At 39.4% G+C, this 14787-nt stretch overlaps 2 protein-coding genes across 2 annotated transcripts in view; one reads left to right on the top strand and one right to left on the bottom strand.

Moving 5' to 3' along the window:
- Positions 1-832: 832 nt before the first annotated feature.
- Positions 833-5382, bottom strand: ak4 (adenylate kinase 4). Its single transcript, XM_039002004.1, has 6 exons — positions 5295-5382; positions 4640-4821; positions 2638-2757; positions 1884-2056; positions 1467-1585; positions 833-1123 (listed from the first exon to the last, which is right to left on the bottom strand). The coding sequence occupies exons 2-6, from the start codon at positions 4782-4784 to the stop codon at positions 994-996; spliced, it is 687 nt and encodes a 228-aa protein (XP_038857932.1). The 5' UTR covers positions 4785-4821; positions 5295-5382; the 3' UTR covers positions 833-993.
- A 6351-nt stretch (positions 5383-11733) lies between these two features.
- Positions 11734-14787, top strand: part of jak1 (Janus kinase 1) — a 91060-nt gene continuing 88006 nt past the window's right edge. Inside the window, exon 1 of the mRNA XM_039002827.1 lies at positions 11734-11972. The gene's annotated coding sequence lies outside the window, so the exon portion shown is untranslated. The remainder of the gene's footprint in view (positions 11973-14787) is intronic.

Below are 14787 nucleotides of genomic sequence, written 5' to 3' on the forward strand. Positions count from 1 at the left end.
CATTATGGCCAAACAGTTATATTTTTGTTTCATCAGACCAGAGGGCATTTCTCCAAAAAGTACAATCTTTGTCCTCATGTGCAGTAGCAAACCGTAGTCTGGGTTTTTCATGGCGGTTTTGGAGCAGTGGCTTCTTCTTTGCTGAGCGGTCTTTCAGGTTATGTCGATATAGGACTTGTTTTACTGTGGATATAGATACTTTTGCACCTGTTTCCTCCAGCATCTTCACAAGGGCCGTTGCTGTTGTTCTGGGATTGATTTGCACTTTTCGCACCAAAGTACGTTCATCTCTAGGAGACAGAACGCGTCTCCTTCCTGAGCGGTATGACGGCTGCGTGGTCCCATGGTGGTTATACTTGCGTACTATTGTTTGTACAGATGAACGTGGTACCTTCAGGCGTTTGGAAATTGCTCCCAAGGATGAACCAGACTTGTGGAGGTCTTCAATTTTTTTTCTGAGGTCTTGGCTGATTTCTTTTGATTTTCACATGATGTCAAGCAAAGAGGCACTAAGTTTGAAGGTAGGCCTTGAAATACATCCACAGGTACACCTCCAATTGACTCAAATTATGTCAATTAGCCTATCAGAAGCTTCTAAAGCCATGACATCATTTTCTGGAATTTTCCAATCTGTTTAAAGGCAGTCAACTTAGTGTATGTAAACTTCTGACCCACTGGAATTGTGATACAGTGAATTATAAGTGAAATAATCTGTCTGTAAACAATTGTTGGAAATATTACTTGTGTCATGCTCAAAGTAGATGTCCTAACCGACTTGCCAAAACTATAGTTTGTTAACAAGAAATTTGTGGAGTGGTTGAAAAACTAGTTTTAATGACTCCAACCTAAGTGTATGTAAACTTCCGACTTCAACTGTATGTAGTGCATAAGATTGTATTTGCAGACATGTTTTGGTAGCAACTGCCAAGCTAAAGGGGTTCCTAACAGCTCCTGTGCACGGCCTGCACTTCTACTGTGTCACCTCTGCTCCGCTCAGGGCAGTGGGATGTGCTGTGTGTCTGTCTCAGGTCTGCTAGGGATCTTAGTGCTGAGAAGAGAGTTGATGTAAGGCCAGATCCTGTCGGTCTCTGTGCCAGAGAACATGTGCAGGATGCCCTTTGACCTGGGGAGGAAAATAAGGTCACTTTTTCGATGCATAGTTGCATTGATACCATGTAGCTTAAACACATTATATTGTAATAACATTATAATAATATTGAAACTAAATTGTAATTACTATGTAACTGATCAGTTATGTACTTCATCTGAAATGTCCATGTAAGAACATAAAGTATGGCCAAAAACCTTAAATGAGCAATGGTGAGAGAGTACGAAGGTGGGTACACTATTTCTGACCATGGACATTAATGATGAACTGACTACACAAGATTAGACTAGACTTTACAGGGAAAGATATTTACACAGTGCTTTTAAAGATGTGTCAGTGATGTGAAGAGTGGACGTACTTGTACAGGTCTATGACTGGCTTGGCCACGTCCTTGTAGTGCCTCAGTCTGGCCACTAGAGCCTCTGGTTGGTCATTATCATGCTGGATCAGAGGCTCTCCGCTGAGGTCATCCCTGCCCTGGAGGGACGACACAACACAGAGAGATTCTTACAGCAATGGCGTAAACTCATGAAAACTGTACACAGAAAGTTATCTTGAACCCCTCACATTCAAATTATTCAAAGATTGTACTGATCATAAACAAATACAAGAGAATCTGGTACCATATTTTCACAGCCTTCTGTAGAAACCAATGCTTAGTGCTGGGTTCTGGGAGGAACAGACAGACTAACCAGAAGTCTAAACACGTATAAAGGTGAGAAAAGGGTGACAAACTGGTGATTAAAAGGAGAGAATCACTACAGTACTTCCGGACCTGTACGTGTGGAGGGTTGAAGCCCATGTTGTAGACCCTGCCACTGGCTGGGTGGATCCAGCGGTCACTCAGTCGGTCCTTCAGGGTCTCATAAGGGATGTTGAGGCTGATGACCAGATCCAGATCACAGGTACTGTTCAGAGCCTTGGCCTGGGCTAGGGTACAGGGAAACCCTGAGGGAGAGAAGAGAGGGATGAGGGCGACTGTGGGGAGGGTGCGGGTTTGTATGTGTGTGTCTGACATGTGTCCCCATCAAGTCATGTTTACAAGTATGTGTGTGTGTGTGTGTGTGTGTGTGTGTGTGTGTGTGTGTGTGTGTGTGTGTGTGTGTGTGTGTGTGTGTGTGTGTGTGTGTGTGTGTGTGTGTGAATCTCACACTGCTCCTGCACAACAACGTTGAGGAAAATATGAATATATTTTGTGGGACATCATAAAACATCCAATCACAAGATCCTTATGTCTCCCTTTACCCGACACTGATATGAAATTGGTAGACATATTGCAAATACTGTATTTATCCAACACAAACTCCTCCTTCCTGGAAACTGGTTCTGCTGGGCCTGTTAGACTAGATTAGGGTGTAAAATTGCACTAATGTTTACAGACCTTGGCCTGCTTTCAGCCACAAACCTATTCAGTCAATGTTTGACATGATATCTTACACTATCTGGACGATGGTCATATTTAACAGTAAACTCAATCAGGTGTGTGTGTGTGTGTGTGTGTGTGTGTGTGTGTGTGTGTGTGGTCTTACCATCCATCAGCCAGCTGTGGCGGGTCATCTCCTCCAGCCTGGGCAGTAAGAGCCGTGTCATCACATGGTCCGGCACCATCAGACCCCTCTCTATGTAGGTCTTAGCTAGAACACCGGCCTCTGTGGAGAGAGGGAGGGAGGGGAGAGAGGATGAAGAAGAAAATAAGATGATGATTATGGCATCCATACCTGATAAGTAAAACGCATTAATACGTTTTGAAAGATTTCTAATAAGAGAGCTGGACTTTAGGCTAGAGGCAGGGGGGCAGAGCAAACCCATCTAGGAATACCATTTATAGCTTTAAAGTAATTGTCCAGTGTTTCCAGATTTCTTTGAAATATGACCTATAATTACTTACAATATGAGTGAAATATTTTTCCTCCAAAGAATTTTAATTATGTTAAAAAGCAACTTTTCTGTTTTGGAATGATGTGGGCATTCCCCAACAACAGAATGGTGTGGGCGTATACCGGTCATTAAAAATATTAATGCGAGTAGACCGCTGATTGGCCAGGGGACTCCCTAAAACCACACCATTTCAATACATCTATAATTAAAGTGACTTTTCGTAGCAGGTTAGGAGAGCATTTTCGCTAACCTAACCTTAACCCTTTTCCTAACCTTGAACTAATTCTCCTAACCTGTTACATTAAGCTCATCCTCTTCAGGAGTATGACATCATACTTTGAGGAAATAGCAAGCATTTTTTAAACAGTCTGTTTGAGATACAAGGTTGTGTTTTTTAAGTGTTTTTTCCTCCAATTTATGCTTTGGCCACAAATATGAGTATAGGACGACTCAACAACATTATTTGGGTATGAGTTAACAGAATATTATCTTTTAAAAATGACATTTTCACTGGACAGTTACACAACACCTAAGCGATTACCCATTCACCCTGCTTTCTTTTCCCGCTTTTTCCCCTGCTTTAGTCACAGCAGTCAGTCACGTAACTTGCATCTAAGACAGATCTCCAGACAAAACTACAGTCTCTAAACTACAGTCATCAATAATTGATTCATGTCATTGAATGACCTACTGACCAATCTGGATCACGACAATGTTGTTACAGTGGCAACAATAGAAGTACATAAAGCCAAAGCATACTATTGTTGTGTCCACAGAATTAAACGGAAGATCTCTATGGTTTTTCTATGGTTCAATATAGAGTATGATGTGTTTATACAAGTGCTACTGTAGGCCTATGTACTGTAAATAACTCCAGTATAGTAAGTCTGGAAACTGGGTTTAGTTTAGTAAGGCATGGTCTTAAAGCAGTACTGACAACTGTAATTACAAGTATACACATGTGTTTTGGGTTTGCCCTGAATGCATCACATTTCATTTGTGGGCTAAAGAGCTGGGCACACATTCTGATTAAAATAGGCTTCATTTAATGGACTCAGAAAAGTCAAATCAGAGAAGTTACAAACATCCCTCAATATTCTGATGCAGCATTGTTATAACAGCAAGGTAATTCAGGGATAAACGTTATTACAGCTTTTCAACATCTTAAACACACTATAACAAGTTTTTACCTGCCACAGCCTTAAACAAAGTAAACTCTTTATAGCTGTTTTTTTAAACCATTTAATATGTGTATTTTAATGTGGACAATTTAGTAGGTTTGCCATCGCTTCTAACTTGAACTATTGTTTTTGTGGCTTGGATGATAGGAGTTTCCTGATTTGAGAAATGCTCCACTGTTATTGGATACAGTCCGGCATGGTGCCAACATGGAAGCCACTCTCTTCACTTCGCCTCAACTTGGGCCTCTGCTGGTGTTACAATATTATTGGAATTTACAGAAGTGAAAGCTCCGACAACAGGCTTAGGCTGCTGGGGGTGAAGGTTTAGGTGTGGCAAATTAAATGTGTGTGTGTGTGTATATATATATATATATATAAATAAGAAAATATGGAAAAAATAATAAAGTAAACATAGATTGTTAAATTGTAAATGATAAATAGATGGTGAGTAACTTATCAAGAATAGGCCAACCTGTATTTGCAGCTATATTCTCCCGAAGAAAGTCGCCACTGGACAGATGTTTGAGGCCAAAGCTCTGCGCAATTCTTTCAGATATGGTCCCCTTCCCAGAACCTGGTGGACCCATGATCACAGCTCGGAACAGTTTGGCCATCATCCACTATAGCCTGAGACACCACGGACTGTATCTGTATCTGGAGGAGACAAAAGAAAACCATAACATACTTTTTGCATTCATTGAAACATTGATAAGCATCTTTCAATGTTGCCCATGGTGTGCGCTGTGCAACTTATCATCAAAGTCTGTGCACAGAGACTTTCTGTTCCTTTGAGTTAACAGGAACATAGTTATTAAAGTGCATTATAATTTATTATAGTTATAATAGTTTAATTTATCATAGTTATTGAAGTGTATAATAGTATTGCAGAATCAAACAATTTCTTTCCATATTGGTTACTTACGATTAAGATTAATAAAGGCTAAAGAAAAACGAAAAACGAAACGAAGCAAGGTTGATAAAGAGCCTCATTCATCCAATCAGCGAGAGAAATCGAACTTCGTAGATTTATATTCGTACAGATGTCGGATTTAAACTATGGAGAAAAACAACAGGGCAACAGTCACGCATAATGAGATACCTCGCGGATGCCCACAATCACTCCTCACCTCCGATTTCTGCGTGTGTCCTGCAAAAGTATGCGTTATAAAGCACGTAGTTCACGCAGACCAAGTCAGATTTTTTTTCCTGTTTTCAAAGGACAGTATGTTGCCTGCGTCTTTAAGAAAGGGATTCTCTCTGCGAATGGATGGAGGAGCTGACACAACGCCCTATTTCTCAGCACCGCCCCGACACATCATCCAGAAAAAATGTGCGCAGGAACTCTTGGTGCTTAGGAATCTGGTACCTGTAGTTTTCTATTGTGCGGGAGACATGATGAATTCATTGAAGCAACCATATGTAAATCTATGGCTGAGACATGAGGACTAGAAGAGTATAGAATATAACGGATTAGAATAATAGAACCTGGATCGTCTGCACGACTGCAGATCCCTTTAGCTCACTGAGCTAACGCCTACAGGCATCAGTTTATGCAGCTATCACAAGTCTATAGATCTAAGGTAAGGTCATCAATCATGCATAGGCCTAGTTTGTGTGACCCACCTCTACTAGGTCAATACACTATTACACACTATTAGGTTAAAGGATCAATGCGTTGCCAGAAAGTTTACTTCACTGTATGAAAGTCCAACTTCGTGCATTGATGTTCTATTAGAATGCAATTAAAGCTATTCAGAACTATTTGGGAGTAATATTTATTGGCACGTCTCCAGAGGGGAGAGTAGAGAGGGGGTGGGATCTTGACAATGACTGCGTAATGAATGGTATAAATCCGAATTAATGTTTACACTCATGCGTAAGACACCTATTGACAAAACACTGTGAATCCCAAAATTGACACAATTGTTGACAGCAACAGTCAATATAGCTGATTGTCGCCTAGCTCGCGCGCAACGGTAATTCTCGCATTTCGGGTGTCCCTCTGAAACATTGGCCATCACACATTACTAGCCTAATCCTAGATCTGTTTGTGCTTTCTCCTACTCCATTGTCATTGTCAAGCCAAACATGACAATTCCATAAGGAGATGGCAAGATAACAGAAACAGACTGGCACCCAGGCTACATACCATTACGCGCAGAGACGCTGTCATTCCGCGCAACATTTGCAGACCAAGGAATGTAGCCTACTTGTTGCGAACCAGACGGCGGCGTCAGTGTCCTAAAGCTGTCAAATGCTGCGCATGCACAGCCTATTGTTGTCTTCAGTCAATGGAACCTGCCTAATCCATCAAACGGAAATAAATTGGAAGATTATACATTTACTCACTAGCTGTTTTTTTTGTCACATGGTTGAGAGATTTCAATAACAACAAAAAATGGCGACAATCACGTTGTTCTATGTGGGTCTTGCTGCGTCATAAAAAAAATGAAACACGGGAATGAAACGCGCAAAATGCAAGTAAGTAAGTCTAATATGTCAGATATTGTACTGCAAGTAAATATAAAAAGATAATTGCTGATGTTAATGTGGACTACATAATACTTGTTTTTAACTAGAAAGGGGTGTGTGTAGGCTGGGCGTTAGCGTTTGCTGCACATTAATACGACTCAATAGAAAAGATAGCATTGCTGTTTGACATGGTCTACTTATTGAATATTAAAGTTATTATGGCAATTTATGTATTTTCAAATTTGTCAAATGATAGACGGCCTATTTACAAAGGTTTTTAAATAACCTTACTCTTGTTTTATTTAGGCTATAGAAACAGCAACAAGCAATTGAAATTTGTTGATTGCATTCGATTTTCTTATAATAGTGATCATATGTTTTGAAAGAAAGTACGTTTATTTAATACGATGGTGGGCTCTTCACGATTATTGAAGGGTCTGATAAGGCTAAGAAGTACAGTCTATCTATGGTAAGTTTTGTAGCTAGGCTATTTACATTTTACAATTGAATTACGCTACCAATGTTATGTGTTTTGCTCGAATCAACTGTTCTCTCAACATTGTGCAGCTGTTTATTTTTTAAATAATTGTTGGCAAATGCTCGTGCAATCCTGTGATATCAAACAGAACCAGCTAATCGAGTTGTTTACATGAAGCGGAGGGCGGACAGAGCTAGGGAGGAGTCTCTGCGATCAGACTACGCGACTGGACTGCTGGAGAGGCTTCGCGCGCTGAGGGCGGAGCCCCAAGAATCATAACAAGTCTTACGTCAGCTCTGTGGTATAAATTATGCAATTCAAACATTGTACTGGGTAAACAGTGCTGGCGTCGACCAATTAACAAGTTGTTATTCCTGTAAAAATACATTTTCAAAAAAGTTTAGGAAAAAGATGATACACTACAGCTGTTACACATGTATGATATTGGGATTACATTCATATGAGGTGAGAAAGACATCGTACTCATGGTAGTAAAATACCTTTCTGGAATTATGTAATCACTGTATGGAATTCATAGCACATGCATAATTATCTCTTGTGAATAATTACCAAGATTTGCAGGTTTTGTTAAATGCAGTTCCCTGTGTAACCTATAGTATAGAGAAGCCTGTACATTACTTCTGCATGCGAATGTGTTCTCATTCATGTAATTCGAGACTGTGGAAAACATGAGTACAAACATGATTTATGGTTTTAGCATATTTTCATAATCTCCAAAGGCACCCCCACCTGCCAACCCTATAGTATACAGCGTCTTCTCATTCTCCTGTCCCCCCTATTTATAGCATGGTTCCATCTGCAATAAAACAGTGTGACTGACTGTGGGGTATTATTGTTGCTCTGGACTCCCAGTCCTGTGTGTGTCTTTGACCCTGGCCTGGTATTATGAAGACGGATGGCATCCTGATACCTTGGCAGGGCGTTGGGTTGCACTGCCTCCACCACTGCTGATGTTGTACCGTCACTGTGCTGGAACTCAGACTGACTGGGCCCCTGGCTCTTGGCTCATGTCTCCTGTCTGCTAAATCTGACATCCAGGCTGCCCTGGTTCAGTTATCACTGTGCTGATGCTGTCCATTTTAAAGGTACAGTACTGTGATAACTGAAGGATGGCTGCCATCTTGACACACCTGACCCACTGACTATGTGATGATGGATGGAAGGATGGAGGGAGGGAACTGGTGCTGCAGTGAAGGAAAAAGGGGGGAACTTTTGTGTCTCTGAAATAATTACATATGGGATATTACAATGTTGTGTCTCCGACTTACATTTTTCAAAACCACATACAAATATTTGGATAATTAGAAAATGTATGATTATAGCCTAATATATTTTAATTTTATTTGACTAAAATTGATGTATGATGTATTATGTCATAAGTTGAAAGTGAACAAATTCTTCTTTTATAGCATTTGATTCATTAATGTTTTTCATTAAATGCAAATAAATCAGAAAGAAACTGAAAATAATATGTAGTCATGTTATTACTAATACTCAAGTGTGGGGCGACTACAGTAATTTTGTTAAATTTCCAGAAATAAAATGCAATTATTAAAGACATTATAGCCTGTGATGTTTTGTGGGGAATTATTGATAATTAAAGCTATAAAATATCTAAAATAAAAACATCACATTTTCAAATTGATTAATAACTTTGATTAGATTTGTATATAATAAATAATACAAACATATTTGTAAAAGTTAATAATACATTTTTGGTATGATTGTATAATAGAAATAACAACATATAAGTAAAGGTATTTACATAAGACTCCTGTTTGACACATGTCCTTAGAATGTTAGCAATACAGGAAGTCAATGCGGAAATCCCCTCACAGACAAACAAAAGGTCACATCACATCTTTCACTCTCCCTCCCTCTGCCTCCACCCTCTCTCTGGCCCCTCCCTCCTTATCCCCTCTCTCTACCCCCTCCCTTTCTCTGTCTCTGCCCCCACCCTCCTCTCTATCCCGCTCGCTCTCCTTTCTCTGCCCATACATGTTTTTCCACTCACTCACCACAACAGATATCAATCCACACGGTTCGGTTTAACTGGACAGATCAAAGTTTTAAATGGTTTTGAGGATTAAAAAAAAGGTTCCTGAATTACCCTAATCACACAATTTAACTTTGGAGATATGGCAATCAGTGGAACATTAATTCTGGTAAATAATAAAACCACTGACAGAGAAATTTGGTAAACAAAGAACTGTAGTTAAAAGTCGACTTCTGTTTCACATCCCTATTTTGAAAATAAATGTTTTATTTTCTCCTATAGCTGTGAGAAAGTAGTGGTTTGCTAATGGTGACCTGTGGTTTTTGCTTTTCGTTCACTACACTGTAATGGCATTCCCTTGCCTTTCAGTTTACTGGAGACCCCAGGATATCTGTGAACCTGGAAGTTCCAGCTGAAGCTATAACAAATCATCATTCACACTTACAGCACCACAGTCTCATAATGACTACTTTATAAGCACTTCTGTGATTGACACGTTTGGGACTGTTACATATGAATGGTTCTATTAATCATATAGAATGTAAAAAAAAAAAACATACATACCTGTATACAGTATTTTTAAAAGCTAGTTTTAATATGGTAGGTTTGTAATACATTTGGCCTACACCTTGCACTTTCTTATTGTGTCAGTGACTACAACATTATTGGGAAATTTCTGCCCACGGTTCCTGGAAAACGAACACATTTGTAACACATCAGATATGGGACGGGAAGTCCCTCTCCTACAGACAGACTGGACCATCTTAAAAGACCTGGCTCTCTATTTCCTCCCACCTCACTACGAGGATGTCAGTTTCCATTTGACAGTTGGCCTCCTTTTTGGACTACGTGACAATACTGTAAATAAGAAATGTTGATGATCATATTTTGAAATATGATCAGATGGGAAAGAAATGGAGGAGCATAATTCCCTATTACATCTCAATTGCAACAGAAAAAGCCCTTTCCCATCTTTTTAACAGAGAAAGGGTTATTTATTAAAGATGTAAATCATTTATGAAGATGGTCAGAAACAAACACAATTGTGACTGGAGTTTTCCTCACCAAGGACAATCAATGTTTCCTGTAACCCACAACAGATGGATTTTTGACATGCAAATATAAGTGATATTACTGTAACAGTTAGAAGGAATTGATTTTGTTAACCATTCCATGTGTTGCAAATTATATAATGAAATGCTTTTAGAGTCTCGGTGCATTTGTATTGAGCTATACCAGACACTGAGTGCCTGTTAAAGAGGCAAGATATATCTACTGTATATATATTTTTGGGGTATCGAATCCACATTAGACTAATGTATGCATCAAATCAAATCAAAGTTTATTGGTCATGTACACAATTTTGCAGGTCCAACAATGCAGCATTAGCTAGGAATACAAAAACAATACACACATAATCCAACAGTTAAATTAAGACACATTAGAAGGAGCAATGTCAGAGTCCGGAATATAAATACTGCATGGTTCGAGCCCTGAATGCTGATTGGCTGACAGCCGTGGTATATCAGGGCGGCAGGTAGCCTAGTGGTTAGAGTGTTGGGCCAGTAACCGAAAGGTTGCTAGATTGAATCCCTGAGCTGACAAGGTAAAAATCGGTCCTTCTGCTCCTGAACAAGGCAGTTAACCCATTGTTCCTAGGCTGTCATTGTAATTAAGAATTTGTTCTTAACTGACTTGCCTAGTTAAATAAAATAAATATTAGACTGTATGACAAAACATTTATTTTTACTGCTCTAATTACGTTGGTAACCAGTTTATAATAGCATCAAGGCACCTCAGGGGTTTGTTGTATATGGCCAATATACCACGGCTAAGGGATGTATCAATGAACTCTGCATTGCGTAGTGCCAAAGAATAGCCCTTAGCCGTGGTATATTGGCCCTATACCACCTTATTGCTTAAATGTATGTATGTAAATGGTGTGTAGACAGTATGGACAGTATATGAATAGAACAGTTATGTACAGCAGTAGCTATATAAGGTGAGCCATGACTAGAATACAGTATATACATATCAAGTGGATAAAACAGTAAACATTATTAAAGTGACCAGTGTTCAATGACTATGTACATGGGGCAGCAGTCTCTGAGGTGCAGGGCAGAGTACCGGGTGGTAGCCGGCTAGTGACAGTGTCTAAGGTTCAGGGTAGGGTACTGTGCATGGTGTATTACATGAGTAATATACATAGAACATTACTATGCAAAGAACTCCCAAAAGCCTACATGGCAACAGAAATTGTGACATTTATAATAACCTCACACCGTTTTGTGTGGATTTTAAGACCCATGAAAGATGAGGAATAGTTTTATTATCTCCACACACACACACACACACACACACACACACACACACACACACACACACACACACACACACACACACACACACACACACACACACACACACACACACACACACACACTACAATGGATGTGATTTCCTTCAGTTTACTGCTCCCTCCAGTCTAGGGTTAACAACATATATGACAGTGTCTGTGGGCTAAAGGATCACTTGACTGAAGGAGCAATGCACCAATCAGAATGCGTAAAGCTGAGCATGATGCACTATTTTCGGGAATAGGGACGTTACTTGACAGGAAGGGTTAGCTAGAAAGATTATGTATGTGCTTTCGACCAGAAGGGAAAGAAACTCGTCGGGCAAAAACAAATTCGTTTGGAATATTGACATGCCTAAGGATATTTTCTTGTCAAGATCAACTCAGTCTTTATAGTTTCACAACGGATAATTATATTCTGGATCTACAAACAGAACGATACGGAAGTAAACTTGCCATCTGGCTAGCTTGCTAACGGCTAGGTGAGTAAAAACCACATACAATCTGTTTTAAATTGATATTGAGTAAAATACCAGCCATCAAGCCGCTGATATTATTTGAACTAGAATCGTTATTAGATTCACACCTGCTTATTGCGGGCTGTTACAAATGCACGGGATCTCATAGTTGAGGAACCCTCAACTCCGTTCTCTTGTATCGAGGCGGAGTTGAGTTTGATGACTGGTCGCGGGATTTACAAGCAACAATATTGAGTCACCATCGGTCGATTCTTGTAAAAATGTTAATTCTGAAAACTCTTAACTGTACCTATGTTTGTCCTGTACAACTGCGGTCCTTCCGAGGGGTACTGAAATTCATACTTCCAATAAAAACTTTTAGCGAATACAACCACGGACTTTTATCTCGTTACTCGTACAACGTAAACTGAGATTCAATTGAGTCTGTGCTATCCGGCATCATTGGGAGGTCCCTAATCTAAACCATAGCCCTAACCTTAACACGTACCTAACCCTAATATTAAATGTGCAATATGCAGACATCGCTCCACCATTTCCACCAATTTGAATAGCTCGCCAAATTAAAGTTTGTGACAAAACAATCAGTGTAGAGAATCGAACCATCTAAGCCGCTGTAAAATAAAAATATATTTTTCATAACCCAAAATATTATATTTTCAGGTATTTGAAGCTGGTGTACAAACCCGAAAGTAAAAGACGCAAAAACGGAAGAACGGAAAGCATAGAAATGGCGCACATAGAACAGTTCTACCGCTTATTGGACTTGCTTTAAATGAGAATGGCAGATCTATAACGGTTCGCTCAAAAGTTACATGTTGCAGCTTTAATCTCTACCGTAACCATTTAAAATGTCAACTTCAATGTATAACTGCAGGTGTATAACTACAACCAGTTAGAAAGTCGGACTTTTCTGAGTTTCCTTGTTCCGACTAACGCTTGAACACAGCAAGGGACATCCCAAGGAACCTGAATAGCACGGACCCAATTGGAGTTCAGTTTACGTAGTATGAGCAGCGAGGGAAAAGTCTGTGATTGTATTCACTAAAAGTTTATTAAAATGATGAATTAACACCCCGCGGAAGGACCGTATTTGTACAGTACAAACATAGGTACATGTAGCTAAGAGTTTTCAGAAATAGCATATTTACAAGAATCAACAAATTTTGACTCAATGTTGTTGCTGCGACCAGTCATTAAAACCCAACTTCGCCTCGATATAAGAGAACGGAGGCAAGGGTTTATGGAGCCAGATAGCTGCCAAAAAATTTAACTTACACATCGAACTTACACATCGTTAGGCTCGTAAGAAAATCCATGCATAATTTGTTAGGATCATAAGAAAAGCCATGGTGAAACATGAAATTTAATCTGTGAACATACAAATATCATTGTAGGTCATGTTTTATGAGCTAAACTATGTAGAATAGTTGGAAACGACAGCTCCCTATTACATCAGACAGTTCAGGCTGTATTTGATTTATCCATAGAGAACTGTGCAATGTGTGTATTGAGCTCACAGAAGAAAACTGAACAAAATGGAATTCAAATAATTCAACCGATGTCGGTCAACTGACATTTCGGTTAGTCGCCCAGCACTATAAATTGGTTGTTCATCATTGTTAGACAGTCATTTTCAAGTCTTGCCATAGATTTTCAAGCAGATTTAAGTCAAAACTGTAACTCGGCCACTCAGGACCATTAACTGTCTTCTTGGTAAGCAAATTCAGTGTAGATTTGGACTTGTGTTATTGTCCTGCTGAAAGGTGAATTCATTTCCCAGTGTCTGGTGGCAAGCAGACTGAACCAGGTTTTCCTCAACGATTTTTCCTGTGCTTAACTCAATTCCGTTAAAATTTTTATCCTGAAAAACTCACCAGTCCTTAACGATTACAAGCATACCCATAACATGATGCAGCCACCACTATGCTTGAAAAATGGAGAGTGGTACTCCGTGATGGGTTGTTGGATTTGACCCAAGCATAACACTTTGTATTCACAACAAAAAGTTAATTGCTTTGCCACATTTCTTTTGCAGTTTTACTTTAGTATCTTATGGCAAACAGGATGCATGTTTTGAATATTTTTATTCTATAGAGACTTCCTTCTTTTCACTCACACTGTCGATTAGGCCAGTATTGTGGAGTAATTCATCCTCAGTTTTCTCCTATCACAGCCATTAAACTCTGCAACTGTTTTAAAGTCACCATTGGCCTCATGGTGAAATCCCTGAGCGGTGTCCTTCCTTTCTGGCAACTAAGTTAGGAAGGACACCTGTATCTTTGTAGTAGCTGGGTGTATTGATACGCCCAGTGCAGTCAAAATGTTTTATAGGGCCCTATAAAATCCTTGATGCGGAGAACGTGGACGAAATCACGGAATCCAGTAAATAAAACACAATTTAACAATATTCAATAGTCTATTGAATTTAGTACGAAATTAACTAAATGTAATTTGCCCAAGTTTTATCATAAGACATGAACAGAATGCATCAGTGATTTGTATTTCCTGCAACTTTCTGAAGAGGCAAGGAGAATTCCCTGTCTGTATGTGTGGTCCGCGAGGCTGCCACTTTGTGTAGCCACTATAAAAACACCACTAAACAATAGCCTCTTCCTAGGTGGACGCTGGGATTAAAGGGTAACTACACCCAGAACTAGTAATTTCAACAACAAAAAATCCCAGGCCTCAAAAGTGGTCTCCTGATGTTGTTTAAGTATTGTTGTGGACTTAGAAAATCTAATTTAGTTGTTTTTTTATTTTTTTAAATTTTTTTTAATCAGCAGGTTTGCATGGGCGGGAGATTCAGCTTTCCATGGTG

Source organism: Salvelinus namaycush, chromosome 10 (assembly GCF_016432855.1).
Source record: "Salvelinus namaycush isolate Seneca chromosome 10, SaNama_1.0, whole genome shotgun sequence".
Lineage (NCBI taxonomy): Eukaryota > Metazoa > Chordata > Actinopteri > Salmoniformes > Salmonidae > Salvelinus > Salvelinus namaycush.